General features: G+C 39.6%; 1 protein-coding gene across 21 annotated transcripts in view; it reads left to right on the forward strand.

Annotated features, from left to right (window-relative positions):
• The window catches only part of LOC18432773 (uncharacterized), a 69457-nt gene that overhangs the window by 23030 nt on the left and 26953 nt on the right, over positions 1-19474 (forward strand). For 16 of the 21 annotated variants that reach the window (XR_016046056.1, XR_016046054.1, XM_088853984.1 and 13 more), the window contains one exon: positions 14559-14803. Coding sequence is in view for 19 of the 21 variants with exons in the window: in XM_088853984.1 (XP_088710110.1) it covers positions 14559-14803 (245 nt within the window). In the remaining 2 variants the exon portion in view is untranslated. Of the gene's footprint in view, positions 1-3828; positions 4516-12417; positions 13004-14558; positions 14804-19474 lie in introns of those variants that run through there. The other 5 variants (XM_088854072.1, XM_088854088.1, XM_088854065.1 and 2 more) reach the window with 2 other exon arrangements.

The raw sequence follows: 19474 nt of genomic DNA on the forward strand, positions 1-19474 counted from the left end.
AGGAGGTTGAGGAATGAACGAGGGTGATTTATTCTTGGTCTTTAAGGATGATTTTGCATGGTTCTTTGGTTGAGGGGTCCAAAGGCAGGGTAGGTTTACTATTAGGATTACTACTAATTTGGTATGGTTGGTGTTGTCTAAGGTTTTTGGAGATCTGTTGAGGTTGGAGGAAAAGATTCTTGGTATTTTCTCTGGTCGTGGGATGGCTAAGCTGGGTAGGTGATTGCCAAGTAGAAGGTTGCCAACTTTAGTAGTGTTCTCTATGGTTGGTGAAGTGAATGGCAGCATGGTCTTGCTTACGAAAGAAGGTCGACTCCAGTTGATAGAATGTCCGTTCTACTGAGCAGATGGAGCTATGGACGCCCTGTTGTTGAACCTTGAGTCTCTGTAGTAGCTTGACTTCTGTTGATGATAAGTACCATTATACCGAGCAGATGGAACTTTAGATGTCCCAAATGAAAGCTTAGATTCTCTGTAGAAGTTACTATGATGTCTAGGGTAGTCAACACTTGAGTCCCTTTGTTGGTAATGAGTCTCTGTGGAGAAAGGCTTCTTCGTGATTGACTTCTACGAAGAGGACTGAACCTTTGGCGGGGATAAAGCATATAATCACCTCTCATGTAATCACATGGAAAACCGTGCTTATTATTGGTTGGTAATATTTACCACCTTGAATTCAAGGCTGGGATTTAGGGGTGGCAATGGACCTAGACCCGACCCGACCCGAGATCCGAGGGGTAGACCTGATCAGGGTTCGAGTATGGGTTCAAAAATTGGACCTGGCGGTAGGGTTAGGGTTCGGCTGGACCCGACGCAACCCCTTGCCATCCCTACTGGGATTCAAGGGTTCAATTGGACATGAGCTTTGAAGCCAGTGATTTAAAAAGCGGATCGCCTAGGGCCTAGGCTGTCCAGGCCTGAGCGCATCACCAAGGCCTAGGCGTTCAAATTAGGCGGGCGGTCCCTGGGTGGCCGTTTAGGTGAGTTCCCAAGGCCTGTGCCCTACCTAGGGGCGGAAATGCCATTTGTTGAGGGGCTTTTTCTTTGGGTGTTTTTGAAATCTTTTTTTTTTAAAGGTAAGTTTTAGGTTCATTTGAAACCTAAACCTACTAGAGCCCATTTTAGAAGGAGAGAAACGTAAAAAAAAACCCTAGATTTTGTGATTTTCATTGGATCGAAGTGTTTCTAAAAGTTATGGGGAATGGATCCAAACATCACCCATTACGATTAGATATATGTTTTGGAGTTTTTTTTGGCCTATTAGATGGTGTTTTTGAAGATTTTTTCATTAGAAAACATCTCAGAGGTGGAAGTTTGGAGATCGAGCAATCAAAGTAAGTGCAAAACTTTATTTTTTAGATTGCTTATATTATTTTGATATGTCTTCTTTAGGATCTCGTCGAAGTGGTGATCCGAGTTGGAAATATAGATATAACCCGAATCTTTTGGATAAAAATTGTATAAGATGCAATTATTGTGAAAATGGTACAAAAGGAACATCAACCGGTTTAAGAAGCATTTTGCTGGTATTAAGGGGAACGTTGCCCCTTGTAAAAATGTTCTTGAAGCTATCAGAGAGGAGATTAACCAATATATGAGTTCAGTAGAAGGCAAACAGGAACAAAACCTTGTCATTTGGATAGGTCTATTTCTGGTTTTGTTAGAAGAACTGATCCGGGTTTTGGAAATATGGTCATAACCCGAAGCCAAACGATAAAAATTGTATAAGGTGTAATTTTTGTGAAAAAGATACCAATGAGGTATTAACTAATTCAAGAAACATCTTCTTGGTATTAAAGAGAATGTTGGTTCCTGTAAAAAGGTTCTTGAAGCTATTTGGGATTAGATTAGTCAATATTGGAATTTAGTAGGACCAAAAAACGAAGAAAATGCGCCTTGTTCTATGAAAATATCTTCTCCATGTTCTTCTAAAAGTAGTGATCCGGGTTGGAAGCATGGTCATGACCTGAATCCGAGTGACACAAATCATATTAGATATAATTATTGTTGAAAAGAAGGAGGTATTTACCGGTTCAAGAAATCCTTTGCCGGTATTAATGGGGATGTTGCTCTGTGTAAAAATGTTCCCGAGGCTACTAGGGAGGAGATTATATAATATTTGAGTTCATGGAAGCACAACAAGAAAGAAAAGAGTGAAGATGCACAAGGTAGAGAAACCAAAAGACTCCTAGGGCCTCATCTGCACAGAGTATGAGGGAGGTAGAAGAATAGGAGGATGAGGCAGATTCAGAAGAAACTTAGGAGAACGAGCGTTATGTTGAAGTGGGAGATTACTCTGATGATGATGGCCTCGAATCTGATGCATATGATGAGGCTTACCCTACTACTTCTGATGATGATAATGATTGAAGAATAAAGATGCTTGAGTCAGTTTGACTTTAGGAGTTGGCTATTGAGTCTTAGACTGTATATTTTCTTTTTCTTACTTTTTAGTTTCTAGTTTCTACTATCTAACTCTTGTGTGTATGCTTGTATGGTTCTAGCATTGTATGGATATATGGATTATGGACTATCTAAAATCTTTTCATTCATGAAAATATGGATTATGTATTATGTGTTAATATGTTATATGGTTATACTGTTAAACTTGGACACTTGGACTATATACATTTTTCTTTCTACTGGGCCGCTAGGTTCTAGGCTCCAGGCTAGGCCCTTGGTGGTCTGGACCCCCCCGGCCGCCTAGGTGCTGCCTAGTGCTTTTCGAAACACTGTTTGAAGCCCATTGTGGAATGACGAGGTGATTGAGGTAGACCTATTTCTTAATGAATGTAAGGTCATGCTGCAATGGACTGGGTTACTATTATATTAGTCGGATGGAAGGATGGAAAGGAAAGCATACCACTAGTTATTTGGTGTATTATCCCTGTGGGACAGTCTTCCACTCCAGTGTAGATGTCTCCAACAAACTTAGGAATGAAGGGAGCTTATAGGGGTTGCTTTCACTAGATTAGCCACCTCTTATTGGACTATACAGTCAATCTTCATGCAACAATCAGGATTGAAGAAGATGCTGACATATGAGTAATGGGTTGATGCACTTATGTCTTGACCGAATTTGCAAGTGAAATCAAGGGAATCGTTAGCACGCACTAGTTTTAGGACAAGTGCAAGCAGATCGTTGCTGCTACAGAAACTGCCCCACCCATAGCAGTCATGAGGTTGGTTGATTCAGTTGTGAAACATGCTATGGATATTCCTGTTTATAAGCATTGGACGATGCAAAGCGGCCATAAAAGCCCATTGTAAATACCACAACAAAGATCATCGATGAGAAGTGGGCAGACACACTACACTGTCATCTCCATGTAGCAAGTAACTTTCAATGTGAAGTTGACATATATTTATATTTCAATTTGTGATTTATGTGCCTTGTGGATTGTAGCCTCTTTAACTTAACCATTAATATTCTAAGTAATCGGGTTTCTTTAACCTGACATACTACCAACCTAACATAGATAGTAACTTGAGATCATGGAAAGGGTGAAGCAGTGCATTGGAAGATCTGAGAGAAACGAAGAGGCCCAAATTGAAGAGTTCAACAAGTCGAAATTTTGTTTAAAATGTGAAAAAAATGATGATCTTTAGCTTGTTATAGTTTTTAAATTGAAAAGGTGTACTTTTTTCTTTTATCTCACTTTATATATGGATGCATTAGGCAAATCTGGGTCAAATCTGCGAGAAGTATCACATAGCTTGAGCCGCATTAGCTATCAAATTTTCATAATTCATCGCTCGTATAATACTATACTAGAGTTTGTTTATGTAATTGTACTCTTATTTGACAAATTTATTCTCTCTTTTCAGTGAGATTTTGGGAGACACTTTGAGGCGATACTCAGCAAACTTGTTCCACCTTGGGGTTGTGAGAGAAGTTGGAGTACATTCCAGTGGTTCCACACTCTAAGGAGGAACATGTTGAGAACTAAGGGGATTCACAAGCTTAATCTAAGGAAAAGCAGTTGAGGAGGGGAGTGCATGATCACAATCCAGTCAAACCAGACCACATATATGATGAAGATCATGCAAAGAAATGGTTGGTCGTGTAACAAGAGGGTCCTTGAAAAACAAGTTTGTCTAGTGCTAGAGGAGCAAGGAAGGTAGGGAGTTGGCTGAGGAGAGTTAGCAATAGGAACATCTAGAGGAAGAAGATGGGGAAGAGGGGACGCTAATGAAGTGGTAACCCAATGTAATAAGCAACGACACCAAGGTGGTGGTGATCAAGAGGGTTGGACTAGCCTTGGTGACTTTGGTTGAGGGACTACCCATCTCATGATATCATAGTTGTTGGGGTGGACCCCTTCCCTGACACTTGGCATGGTTATACCCTCCACGACTTTCCTATGGGTTGTAAAGTGTATACCAATATTTTTTTGTATCAAGCCCATTTTGTATGTTTTGTCTCTCCACAACATATATGGTTTTTGACTTGTATATGATTAACTTAATCCTTACTCTGAATATGAAGTCGGAACCTAGATGATTGGGACTCAATTGGATTTGTAATAAAGAATTAGATATCGTATCATTGAATGTTCATTTCATTATTAGATAATTTCAATGAGTAATTTTCACTTTGTATATAGGTTGCATGAACTTTGATTGTCTATGTTTTTTCTTGTTTTGGTTTTTTATGATTTCCCTCCCTTTTGGGAATTTTCATGGGTAACGTGCCCCCTTGAACAAGACTCAGCAAGTCTTCTTTGGATTTACTGAGTCGACTCGCTTCGGGCCTCAGTTGAGCCTGGAGGAGCTTCGAGTTTACCAACACTAATTGAAATGATCATGGAAACCTTGGTTCCTTAAGCTTTTCAGTTCCTTTAATGGTCATTTTGCTCCTTACCTTTTGAGAACTCCCTGCTTGCTGTATGAACAAGCTAACTCACTGAATGAGCAATTGGTTTGTTGATAATTAGAACATCATTGTGTTGAAATCAAAACTCTTGGCTTCCTAGCTTTTCCGGCGCTCCCATGGGTGTGCCTCCTCCTCCTCCAACTGTCTCCTCCATGAAAATTCTCATGTGGAACATTTGGGGCTTCGGCGACCCCATCAAAGGCAGATTGGTCCACGACTTCAACCTAAAATTCACGCCAGGAGTGTCGGCCTTATTCAAAACCAAATCTGCCCATCCCTCCCTCCCTCCCCCTTATTTGTCAAATTTGGGGTGCCTGGTCTTGCCAATGGACAACTCTGTAAGCAAGTGGCGCCTCAGGTGGCATCTGGGTAATATGGGATCCTACCCTCCATGCCCTTACATCCTCCCAAGTGGGTGTTTTTTCTATCTCTGTGACCTTCGCCAAAACTTCTGACGGTTTCCCTTGGAAGTTTATTGCTATTTACGACGCAAACCTAGAGTCCATCGGTACCAACTTCTGGCAAGAGCTTGATTCCTTGGCCCCATTCCTTGCATCCACTTTGTGCATCGATTGTGACTTCAACGTTACTAGATGGTCGTTTGAGTGCAATCCCAACTTCAGAATCTCCCAAGCCATGCTTGATTTCTTAGACTTTGTGGCTAGAAACCAACTTCTAGATTTGCCTCCCCAAGGAGCGGGATTCACATGGTCTAACCATTTCTCTGCCCTAACCGTTTCCAAGCTCAACATATATCTCACTTCCCTTGCTCGGGATTCCTTTTTCCCAGATACCCATATATCGACCACTGTCCCATTCTCCTTGATACCCTACCTATTTTGTGTCGCCCTAAAGTTGGAGTTGGCCTAGGCTTGAGGAACCCAAAATTATGGACCTCATACAAACCTGCTATGAGCCCGATTCTAACCTTGTCTAAGAGTGGGTTGATTTCTGCTTCTAGTAGAAATTGGAACTCCTTAAGGTCTCCTTGAAAGTTTGGAGCCACCAACTCCCCAGTAAATTCCAAACCTAGAAAGAAGCTCTGCTTTAGACCATGATTCCACATAAGAATGCGAACCCCTGACGCCTAGCAAAAGATCTGAAAGAACCCAATCGAAACTTTCTTACCAACTCCTCCATAAGGAAGAAATCTTTTGGTATCAGCATTTCAGGGTCAAATGGCTCAAATACAGAGATCTCAACATGGCTTTCTTCCATAAGTTTGCCAACTTTAGAAAGTGGGACAACACAATCTCCCATATCAAAGTCAATGACTGTCTTAGAACGGGCTCCTCTGGTGGAGAGAGCCATCATTGACTTCTTCAAGCTGTTATTTGCAGCTCCACTGGGCTCTACACCTACGATGGCTGATTTGTCCTTTCACACCATCCCTTTAGATAAGGCTTCTTGGCTTGAATGATCGTTCTTGGAAGACGAGATCCTCAAAGGGATCAGCGATTTGGATGATCGGGCCCCTGGCCATGATGGAATTTCAGTAGCCTTTTTTAAAAAGTTTTGGGACTCCCTTGGGACCGACGTTCTTGTCTTCTTTGATGACAAGGCAATAAATGCTAAATTCATTACTTTGATCCCCAAAGTTGAAGGGGCACATGAGCTAAAAGACTTCAGGCCCATCAGCCCGATTAACTCGTGATACAAGATCTTATCTAAGGTCTTGGCCTCCTAGTTGAGAGAGTTCCTTGATTGGGTTATCTCCCAACCAAGGTGGCTTTTGTCAAATACTGTCAGATCCTCGGTGGTGCCTTAGTGGCCCATGAGTGCATCCAGTCTAGACACCTTGCTAAGGTCCTAGGGGTGGTCATTAAACTCTATTGGGAGAAAGTTTATTACCATGTCGACTGGGCTATTCTCTGAGACTCTTTGCAAAATGGGGTGTAGGCATTGCTGGTGGTCCTGAATCCATGGATGCATATCCAATCCTTACTTTTCCATCCTCATCAACGGTTCACCAAATGATTCTTCCCCTCATCCAAGGGCCTCTGGCAAGGGGACCCACATTTACCATTTCCTTTTACCATTGTTGCTGAGGTATTTAGCATATCCATCTCCAGGTTAAACCTTTATGGCCTTCTCAAAGGTTTCAAATTGGAAATGTGGCCCGTAGCTTACCCACGTCCAATACGCAGATGACACTCTCCTCTTCTGCGATCCCTCTACCTAACAGGTGCACTCCCTACTCATGTTCCTCAAATGTTTGAAGTGTTTATTGGGTGTGGAGTAGATATGGACCAATCCAAAATGATGAGGGTGGTACTCAAAACACAGACTATCAATGCTCCTGCCGCTAGATGGGAATGTAATGCAAAATACCTGCCTTCACCCTACCTGGGCTTGCCCCTGTGCATGGGAAGTTGAAACAAAGGCTCTGGAGCTACATCATAGACAAGTTCGATCATAAGCTAGCTGGATGGAAGGGTAGCTTCCTCTCTTCAGTGGGTCGAATTACCCTAATCAAGGCCACCCTCTCAAGCATTCCCATCTTCCAAATGTTGCTCTTCCACAAGCCTTCCTTGGTAGTGGCCCGCCTAGTACAACTCATGAGAAATTTCCCGTGGTTGGGAGAGGGAGGGGCGAGATACCACTTCATCTCTTGGGCCAAGGTGACCTTGCTTAAGTCACATGGGGGGTAAGGTGCTCACAATCTTAAAACTAAGAACCTCACCCTCCTGGGAAAATGGTGGTGGCATTTCACCACCCAGCATAACCATTTATGGCAAGATGTCCTCAGCAACAAATACTGATGCGAGGACACATGTGGCTCCCTAGTAGAAGGGTACACAACAACTTATCCGGGCTGTGGAGATCTATGCTTCACAACTACAACCCCTTTATAGACAAAATTCGCTTCTGGCCCAGGGTCAGTTACAAAATCCTTTTTTGGTGTGATCTTTGGATTGGCCACTCCCCTCTTAGCGAAAGGTTCCATGACCTTTTCCCTCTTGTTAGAGACCCCTAGACAACAACATTTGACCAATTTGAAACTCTCGGCACATCTGGAATCCTAACTTTAGTATTCCTTTGGCAGACCATGAGTTCACCAACTTCTTGAATTTGTCTCCACTCCATCAATGGGTCTTCTTACCTACTCAAGGTGTTGGTAAGATCATTGGGACTCCTACTCCCTATGTGACCTTCACAATTGCCTCCTTCTAGTGCTCTCACCTTGCTCGCATCCCAATCTGCCGCACGACCAGTTATATAGGCCATAACGTGGTTCCCTTAGTCCTCCCCTCCCCCTCCCAAAGTGTAGGCCCTAAAAGGGCCACTATTGACCAGATCCAATAAAGGATGCCCCCACCTTTTCATTCACTGCGACCTCGCCACAACCCTCTGGGAGATCTGCTACAAATATTTAGCTGATTGTGGGTGACTCCGCAATCCATTCCCCACCTTATTCGCCCCTTCCACTTCCCACCGTGGTTGAGGTCTGATGTCCTTTGGACGCTTCCATAGCAGCCATGATCTGGGTTATTTGGACTAGTGTTTCAAAAAGAGCTAGGCGGGTCCTAGGCGGCTTGGGCGGGGTCTAGGCGGCTTAGCGCCTAGGCTGGCGCCCAGAACTTGGGCAGACCAGTAGATAAAAAAAAAGGGTGTCTATAGCCTCCAACAATATAAATGTAACTATGTATTTTATAAAATATAAGAATTACGAATTTAGGGCACATCAAAATTCCAAATTATACTACACAACACATAGGGCACACATTCCATAAGCTTAACCATAAGTCCATATCCAATTATGAATTATGAATTATCCATAGTCTGATTGATAGTCCACAATTCACACTCCACAATCCACATTCCACATAGTTAAAACTTAAAATTTACCAACCAAATTACCAAATCAAAGTTACCAAATACCAAACCAATGGAACCACAAATATACTATCCACCATATAAAACCAAGAGGAGGAAAACAAAAATGAAAGAAATACTTGAAGACTTAAAAGAATCTTCAATCAATGTCAAAGTTTAATCATCACTCATCATTCATCATCAGAAAAAGTAGGGTTAGCTGCATTTGCATCATATGCATCGGAGTCGTTGCCATCATCATTGTCATCATCTTCGTCCTCTCAGTCTCTTCTGAATCTGCCTATGCTTCCTCCACCCTTGTCCTCTGTGCAGAAGATCTAGTGGCCTAGTAGGGTCAGCTGATGTCCCCGCAGCGTCCATGACCATGTCCCATGTGAATCCTTCATGCCTCTTGACCTGATCATCATCAACCGACCACACCATAACATTGTCCGTATTTTTTGATCTGTGGGGGTCTCTCTTATTTCTCTTAGCAAACCTGTCCTTCAAGAATTGATCATACTTGACATAGACTAGGTCATTGAGCCTCTTTGATTCAAGTTTGTTCCTTTTCTTTATATGAATTTAACAAAACCAAATGAAACTAATTAATATAAATAATTAAAATTATTAAATATATAATAGTAATACTACAAAACAGTCAAAACTAATAACTACTAAAGTACTAAATTACTAATACAAATTACCCTTAGCCCTTCAAAAGTACTCCAATTCCACTCACATACGGACGAGGTAGTGGTTAGGTTTAAGATTCGAATGGCCAACTTTTGTAAAGTTGGAGCACTACACCCATGTTGGCTCCACCAATTGGCTGCAAAGATATAGAATAAAATCATAAATAAATAATAGAATTATAGAAATGAAACTTGATTACTTGAACAATTGAACTTGATGAACTTAAGAATATTATTACCTGGATCAATTTTGGTCCTTTGCCACATAGCCATTGGACTCCCAAAAGACTATAATGCGCACTTGTAATTTATAAGCTCATAAGCACATATAATATCCTGGATATCCAGATCAGGGACGAGCACATCTAAACACTTATTAAATCCAATCATAATTGTGTCATTTGTGTGTATATCCTTATCAATATAAAAAAAAGCTTGGTTCAAATAATAACTAGTTGAATGCAATGGCCGATGTAGCTGCCTATCCCACTTCTCATCAATAATTTCCTGAACGGGCTTATAGCAGTTGTCATCATCCTCTAAATTTTGGTCTATCTCTCTCTTGCATTTCTTCATAGCCTCATATATGTAGCCCATAGAAGCCTTGTCCTTATCAACCATGCGAAAGATTTTGACAGGAGGAAAACATATCATAAGAGCGCCCTTCAACCCTCGCCAAACAACCTTAGAAAGGATAATATCTCTCACCTTCTTCCCAACTTGATCCTTGGACCACTTGCATGCTCTCCAGTCATCTGAGGTAAACATCTGCCTCAACTGGACTCTTCTCGAATGTATGATCTCTAGGTATAAGTACCAGGTTGTAAATCTTGTGACCCTGGGCTTCACAATCTCTTTCTTTGTAAATCTACGCATCATGCTGAGGGTGAGAGTGTGGCTATCAATGAAATTCGTAACTGACATTACCTTCTTCACTACACTTGATATCTCGGTTAAATCACTAAGAGCCTCAGGCATGAGGCCTATATAATGTGCTGCACATGGTGTCCAAAAGATTCTATGGTAAGTTATGTGCAACAAGTTAGCAGCAGCAACATTAGAAGCAGCATTGTCTGTGACAACCTGTATAACAAGCTGCTCTCGAACCTCTTTGATTCCCTTCTCTATAACTTGGAATATGTAATGGGCATCATAGATATGATCAGAGGCATCAATAGACCTAAAAAAAAAGTCCCTAAAGGACAATTCACCAGCAAAATCATCTGACTTCTTCTCTTCCTATCACTCCAAGCATCAGTCATAATAGAAACTCCATATTGAGCCGATGCGTCCTTCTAAACTTCAACAACATCCTTTGTGACACTCATCGCTTTTTTCAAAAGAGGCTCTGGAAGCTCATATAGGGTTGGGGGTTTCATCCCAGGCTCAAATTGGCCAATTGCCTCTACCAAGGTATAGAAGTTGCTTAGGCGAGTGGTATTGAAAGGAATTCTCGCCTCATAAAACCATGTAGCAACAAAAAAAGCAGATCTGTCTCTCTCTTCCTTGATTCTATTTTCAATGGTGGTTTTCTTCTTTGTTTTCTCTCCTACAACCTCAGGGTCAGGCCGGGGCAAAAAACAATCCATAGGACCTCTAACCCGAGGCTTCTTAGCCTCCGAACTCCCAGAAGCAATTACAACTCCCTTTCCCTTCCCCATAATAATGGATTATTCTACCTCTTGACATCCCTCCCCGTCCTCGTCACTGTCATCATCATCATAATTGACTCGAACCCCATACCGAATTTTTGCTATGGAGCCATGTCTCTCATATTTGTTCATTTTTATAAGACTCAGAAAATTGTTTATTTCCTCTTTAACAGCATCATGAGTTTTTTTACATGGGGCAACATCCCCCCTGATACCGGTAAGATGTTCCTTGAACTGGTTTATGCTCCCTTTTGTATCTTTTCCACAAAACATACATCATATGCAATTTTTATCCAAATGATTTGGGTTGTGGCCATATTTTCAGCCTGGATCACCACTTCTATTAGATCCCAAAGAAGACATCTCAAAATAATACAACTTATACAAGCAATAAAAAAAAAAATCACGTACTTTGATTACTCGATCTCCAAACTTCCACCTCTAAGATGTGTCTAAGAACTCAAATCTTTTTAAAGACCCTCCAATAGATTTATAAAATATCGAAACTTAAATCTAATATCAAGAGTAATGTTTTGATCAATTTCTCATAACTTTGAGAGACCTTTTGATTCTAAAGAAATCACCAAAAACTAGGTTTTTTGGGTTTTTCTCTCTCCAAAATGGGCTCTAATGGGTTTTAGGTCCATAACGTAAAACCTACAATTTTGGCTCCTTAGTATAAACAAAATGACACAGTGCCCCTACCGAGTGGCTTTTCTGCCTCTGGGCGGGGTGCAGGCCTTGGGCGCCTACCTAGGCGAGTTCCTGGACGCCTAGGGATTTCTGCCTTTTTTTGACACTTAGGCCTGGGCAATGTGCCTAGGCCTTTTGGACCGTCTAGGCGCTCGGTAGTCCGCTTTTTGAATCTCTGATTTGAATTGAGACAAACAAAAGGATATTTCGAGGTGAGATGGCAACCATCAACGCCTTGACAGACATGGTCAAAACTCTCATCATCTTTTGGTAAAAAAATAGTAACTCTTTCAAGCATTTCTCTTACACGAGCTTTCATCATGACTAACAAGCTCTACTAAACTTAAGGCCTACTTGGATCGTAAGCGCCTCCTTTTGGAGACCGCCTAAATCTGGCCAGGCCAAACGTAAATTAAATGACTGCTTTTTGACTGAGAAACAGAAGGATATTTCGAGGTGAGATGGCAACCATTGACGACTTTAATGAAAGGGTCAAAACACTCATCATCTTTTGGTAAAAAAAAAAACAACTCTTTCAAGCATTTCTCTTACGTGGACTTTCATCAAAACTAGCAGGCTCTACTAAACTTAAGGCCTCCTGAGATTGTACGCGCCTCCTTATGGAGACCGCTGAAACCTGGCCAGTCCAAACTTAATTTCAATGCTGGCTTCTTGGGCAATGCAGGTCCAACAGGCACTGAGGGCATCTCCAGTGGCCACGATGGTTTTATCTTCTTCTCCTACTACCGCTCAATCGGACATGCCGAATCCAATATAACGGGGGCCCTAGCCCTCCTTGAACGCCTCAGGAACTTAAACCCAATTGGAGCTCAACCCTACTCATTGAGGGAGACTACAAAAATGTCCTAACCTGGGCTTCAAGATCTTCACCATGCCCGTGGAGGCTTGACAATAATTTTGACGAGATTTACCACCTTTGCAAGGATATGCACATCGTATGGAAGCGTACATGGAGAGAAGCAAATGCAGCAGCCGATGCCCTCGCTAGACAGGGTGCTACACTAGCCGGAGGCTCTCATGTAAACTCATAGGGGACTTCTTGAGCACATCTTGTGCACTCCTATTCCATTTTGGATACTTTTGTTTCTTGCCTCATGACTGTATAGCTTCTTTTGTGTCCTTAATTGCCTATCATTTTTTGCAACGCTTGGGGCTTTTTTGTTCGTGCCGCTTGGCATGTGGGTAGCCTATACTCGTGTAACTTTTTCTGATTTTAATAGAACAATTAGCTAATTCAAAAAAAATAAAAATATTGGATTCACTGGGATTCATTGGCAACTTTAAAATGTTATGCAACTTTGCTTCAAATTGGGTATTTGGCTTGTGAGCAACTCATGCTCTCTCTTAATATTCAAATCTTGGCATACTGTTCATGAGATTGTGCCTTGTACGAGAATCTACTTAATGTTGTTAGATGGTTTTAGGCATGATCTTAAGTTCCTTAGTGATCGCAAGGAAGCCTTGGTGAATGGGAGGAATCTTTATCAAGTTCGTGCTTAATTTCAAAGGTGTTGTATATTTTAGCTGTCTTTCTCTTAAAGAAGCTGATTTTCTGGCCAATACACAGGCAAATGTTGGGGTTGAGAGTCTAGGAATGGGAATTTATAAATTTTTAACCCCCTGGGTGTTTCCTTTCTTATGAAATTTAATTATTCTAAAGCAAAAGTTTATGGTGCATTCCTGGATGCAACTATTCAAATTCTCTCCCTTGCTAAAATCCATCTTAGAGATGAATAGGACTTAAAACACATCTCAAGTCACTCTAGTTGCATTTCTGCTTTAGATCCATGATTTTGGTGGTCGACATTATCGACCTGTGGAATGTTATAATCCAACATCCTTCTCTAAGATGGATTTTTTGAAGGAGATCGCATTTCAATAGGTGCATGAGTAGATTCACCAAAACCCCATTCTTTTGCTGGGCCTTTGTACTTGTTTCTGCCTCTGAAAGAAATTATGAATGATCAAAGAAGATATTTTAATCTACAACCTATGTATCTTTAAACATGGTTTAGGCCTACAATGCATGAAGTTGGATGCTTCTGTGTTACATTCAATTGTGTAATCTCAAATCTATTCTAGTGTTACCATATCCTCATAATCTTGCTGGCATCCATATTCCATAAATAAATTCACACACAGACACACACACACACACGCACACATATCTATTTATTTATTTATTTATACGCAATTGCTGAGATTTTGTTATTTGAGATGTTAGAATTTCATGTACTTGTCAAGCTAGAGCTCAATTGACTTATTAGTATATGAGTACAATCTCAACATCTTTTTTAAAATTTAATTTTCTTTTATATGTCTGTCAAATGTTACCAAGCTTGAGATGCATGATTGTAATTGTACACCTGGTAGTTGTTTTCTATAAAGGAAACGACAAACGTATGATCTATTAATCATTTGATTTCTTTTGTTGACCTATTGATGAAGCTTTTTATCAAGTTAGGAGTCTTGAAGCACACATTGACGCATATGAAATACAATTATGCATGGTATAACAAGAATCTGTTAGATGATCTGCCTTGTTGATATGAAAGGTGCACTAGGCTGAGCTTTGTTATACCTAGGCTTAACTTTTGATTTAATGTTGCTTTTTATGTGAACAACTTCATTTTGTTTCCTCATGGGTAGGAGATCCTTTCTTCTTTCTCTTCTTTAGCATTCTGAGTTTTCAATATGTTATCGACATTAAAATATTTTTTTCTACCGTTACCAATGCGTCCACAAACGTTTACCTACCAATTATGATATAAGTTTAGCAGATGATGCCAATACTGTTTTCTTTAGATATATGTGTCTCTGCGTGCACTGCTGGGCCAATCAAATCCAATTGGTGTTGGAAGCTTATCTGTCACTATTTTGAGGTCACCAAAAGATGACAATGGCGATCTTAATGCATCTCAGACGGAAATAATGATCAAGTATCACAGCAAGCTTTCTGATGCTCTTGATGTACTGCATGAATGTTTTAATCCGATTGTTGAATCTCGTACAAAGACAGATCTTTTCTCTGATGTTCTCTTCAATAAACGGTTAGATCTGCCTCGTCATATAGGAAATTTCTTTTTCCATTTTTCCTTTCCTGTAATCTAATCATCATTTATCTTGCCTGCCCCATACTTAACAGTCGTTTCTACAAATGGCATATGATTTGCACATATTCTGTTGTTGTTGTCCACTTTTCTGGATCATTGAACATAGATCTGTTATAAAACTGCTTTTGGTTCTGGTGGCTTTGCTGCATGAGTTCGGCTTCATACTTAAAATGCTGTTGTTCCACATGTAAATAGTCATCAATTTTGTATGGACTTCATAAATAATTAGTTCATCTGGAGTGAGCCATTTCTCAATAATGATGAGGAATTTTTATTTCAAATATTTTCTCTTGAAAATTTGAAGTGAATGTGCTTTGTTTTCTGAGCCTGCTATTTTTTGCTGGATAACTGGAACAAAGAACACTGACAGTGGTGCAGTAATAATGAGAAGAATTTCATTTGTAATGCAGAAGATAGAATCACTTTTAGGCTGTTCATGGGGGATACATTGATGAAAGAAACTTCTTCAGAACTACTAATTTTTTTTTTTGCTGCTTGGTTTCACTTTCTAATATTCGGGGGAACATACATATAGGTCCTCCTTTTCTTTCTCTGTGATAAACAAAGGTCTCATGTCATATTCTTTCATAGACATTACTAACTAGCTTATGTGGCTATGTGGAACTCATGGTAATAAGTTTGAAAATTTTTCTTTTCGATTTATTCAATATATTGGAATTCCACGTACATGGGCCATTATACACTGCTGTAAATCAAATTTAAAACCCAAAACACAACTTAGGAATTTTACTTTTACTGCCAAAACAAATAGATACTATCCAAGAGCGATAACCAATATTCCACTATGTTTTTAAGTATAAAGTATGTTCCTGAAATTTCACAGAAAAATATAAAATATGACTGAAAATTAATTAAATCAGCTGGGAAGACGTATTAGAGGATGCCTTGAGTTACACTCATAGATCTTGATATACTCCATACCCGATTCCCTGACCGATGACGCACTTTTAGTCCTTTAGGTCTTGCTGAAATAACTTAGCCAAGGAGGCTTTTCAGGCAATAACTTTCAAACTAGGGTTTTAGAGAGCTCAAGAACTTAATTAGGGTTTGATGTGAGCTGAATTTGTGAGTTGATCTCTTTCTTTAGGCTGGGCATCTCCCTTCTTTTTTCAAAAATACAGCAAACCTAATTTAGGGTTTTACTTGCCTCCCCCTTACTGTAATTTCTTTTTTGGTGGCATGAAAGAACATCATAGGCATGGGAGAGAGAGGAAAAATTGGGATGGGGAGAGGGAGAGCAAACTTGGGTGTGAGAGAGAGCGACAATGGCATGAGAGAGTGAGTGAGGCTTGTCATAATTTTTGGAAAGGTTCGAACAAGTTTAAACAAAAACAAAATCTATTTCCTACTTGGAGTAGGATTTCATCTAGGCATGCCTTATCTTATTTTCTAGCATGACTTTTAGGATAATTAAAAAAAATTTGTGGGGTGAGAGATTGAATCAGAGCCATCTATTCCACAAATCAGCTATCATGATTTTGGGTGGAAATTAATAACCCTATCCCCTTATAATTTGACCCAAGTCCAACTTTTATTTAAAATTTAAATAATAACCACTTTTAGCATTCTACTAATCTTCCATAATCTTTAGAAAGTCCAAAGATAATATATATTTTTAAAACTCCTACTTGAATAGGAAATCAAATCTATTTTAAAATTAAAAGATTCCACATCCAACTAAAAGATGGCATATTTTAAAAAAATTGGGCATGCCACCCTAGGGGATCATGTGGGCCCCACACATGGGTGGCACACACATGTGGGGGCTGGATCGTTGGTTCCCAACATTTGCCTTCTCAAGTACTAAAAATTTGGAACCCACCCTTTTAATGAATTTTACAGCAGAAATAACATTTTAAAATTCTGAATTTTTTTGTAAAAATCATAAATACATGTATAATATCAAAATAAAATAATTTAAAAGTGAACTGGTGCCAATGGGTCAAAATTAGCGACAATAAGGACATTTCACTTGACTCAAGAACTATGATCCACTACTGTTTTTTTATCCAACCCAACTAAGACCCATGACTCATAATCTCAATGCAGGGGCTCATGATTGGCTTGTCAAAGTTGGACAATAAACAATTGAACCATGATATGGGAATGTGGATTTCAGCCCCCCTCCCCACTCTTTTAGGAGCAAGTCTAGCATTTCTGTAGTAAAGGAAGCTCTCTCTATGCACATGTCAATGTGTCATTTTATAAGGCTGCTTCCCAGTAATGTAGCTGTCATGTGTACATGCCATGCGAAAGTTTGTTGACTCTTTGATCCTTGTTCTCATAGGCTTAACAACCACACACAGGAGATCACACAGTTCTCCCGGCTTACAAATATCATCCTTGGGCCTCTTTTCCACCTTAACAAGGATGACACCCACTGTAAACCCTTCTTAGTAATACCACATGCCCAGGAATAAAGGTTTTGGACATAACTAGGGCCATAAACCACCCAACCCATGGTCAGTCAATAGACACACCCCCACTGAAGTGCATATTTCACTATAAAATTTCATTTTTGCAAGCTCTCTAGTGCTTTAAGGGCTACAAAACCCAACAGCTTATCGATTTTTTGAAGTGTGCACGAACATCTGATTTTGTCTCACTGTTCAAGCTACAAAGTGGAACTATTTCAAATGACTAAGAACATCATTTCTCTTCAAAATATGCATAAATAATGGTTGCTGAAAGTATGATCGTAACAATTGCAGATGGTTTCTTAGGAGATACCCATTATTGCATTGTTCTAATTTCAATGAATCCACACAAATAGTAAATTCATTTATTCTTTAATGGGAGAATAATGATTAAGTTTGCATGATGCCTTATTGTGATGATTTAGATGTATTTGGTTATAATTTTACTGATGGTGCTACAATAAGTGGATCTCTATCCAAGTGCATGTGTTTTATTTTTTAGGTTCTCTTTTTCTAGTGCATTTCAGTGGTTTGGCATTTATGTGTAGTGGTATAGCTTGTGCCCATTCTTATCCTGTTGTTTAATATGTGTTATTTTCTCGCTTTCTTTCTTCCGTTTTAAATTGGTGACTGTGAGTGCAAACCTAGGATCAAGAATTGGTACTCTGTAACCGTTTGGCTTTGGCAGTAGTCTTGATCAACATATCAACTACTTAAAGCACTTCTTGTTATTCTTTATGTATCATGATACATTGTCTGAAGATTTTCAGTTTGTAATAGTTTGTGTCTGTTGGTATGGCAACAAGTACAATGTGAATTATGATAGTCGATTCCTTTTGGATAATTCTTTGCTGTGAATTTCACTTCAGAAGCCTCACTTTGGGCTAAAAATTTCTCCCAAGACTTTAGTTTCCTATTTACTTATTGAAACAAGATCTCTATGGAGCAGACACATCTGCTGCTAGATGCCTGTCCAACATATCTGCTATCCTCCCTGAAATAGTGGATGCTCCATGTGTTCTGTGAAACACAGGATCATAATCCCCATTCCACAATGAGGGTGTTGGAGAAAAACCGTGCAAATATCCTGTGATCACTTTGGGGCAATCCAGCCTTTGGCGCTAATCAAGCTAATGCTTTCTTTTTGAAGAAATACATGCCTGGTTAAACCTCCCAGCCCTATTTGTCTGGTCCCTAAGGAGCTCCCATTACAAATATATACCGTGCATACTAATATTCTTGGGGGTGTATGTCATCAACTGCCTATATTAACCTTCCATTTTATTATATGTCATCATTCCCATACAAAACATTTCTAATAATAAAGAAGTTGTAGCTATGGTTTTATATTCAGATTTATATGAGCTTCCTCCATGGCGATCTTTTGATATTATTACGGATGTTATATTCTCATTTAGTAGAAGCAAATAGATTCGGTTTGGGTAGGATAGCCAGAAATTTGGCAATATAGGTTTTATTTAAATTTGTATAGGATTTTTCAAATTTCGTAAGATGCCTCTTTGTAGTAACCTTTCCTGTATCTGTGGCTGTGAAACATATTGTAATAAAAGGGAATTATCAAAATTACAAGGGATGTTACTTAAATAAAACCCTATGAGGATTATAAATACTTTAATATTGTTTCCTGTTTTGTGGAAATCGTAACATTCCTATTTTGGGGAATTCATAAATACAATTTTATTCTTTTCGTAAATGTGGTCTTCTACAAGTATTAATCCATGTACTATATTAATAATTCCCAGTATATGTAAACTTGTCTCTCTTTTCACAAAGTGGTTTCGCATGCATGGCACGGGCTATGGACTAGAAAAGGTGTAATATCTTCATTCGAGCACATTTCAACCCCTTGCTCCTTCAAAAAGGGAGAGTCGTGTTCACCATATTCACTTCATCTTCTATCTCACCTCATTAATCTCTTTCCTGGTTAGTGCCTAAATTTTTGAACATCATACTCTTGCTGTTTCACTATGTTTTCTTTCTCCCAACATTCCTTTTGCTAATATGCCTTTGTGTAGTATTAAAATGTGAATGCACATGCACAACTAGTACGCAGCCCATGATTGCATAGCAGAAAAATTATATACGCACACTAGTACGCAGCCTATGAATCCAATATTATTATTATTTTTTGTTTTTTTGGGTGGGTTGT

Source organism: Amborella trichopoda, chromosome 1 (assembly GCF_054954075.1).
Source record: "Amborella trichopoda isolate Santa Cruz 75 chromosome 1, AtrichopodaSantaCruz75HAP2 v2.0, whole genome shotgun sequence".
In the NCBI taxonomy this organism is placed as follows: domain Eukaryota; kingdom Viridiplantae; phylum Streptophyta; class Magnoliopsida; order Amborellales; family Amborellaceae; genus Amborella; species Amborella trichopoda.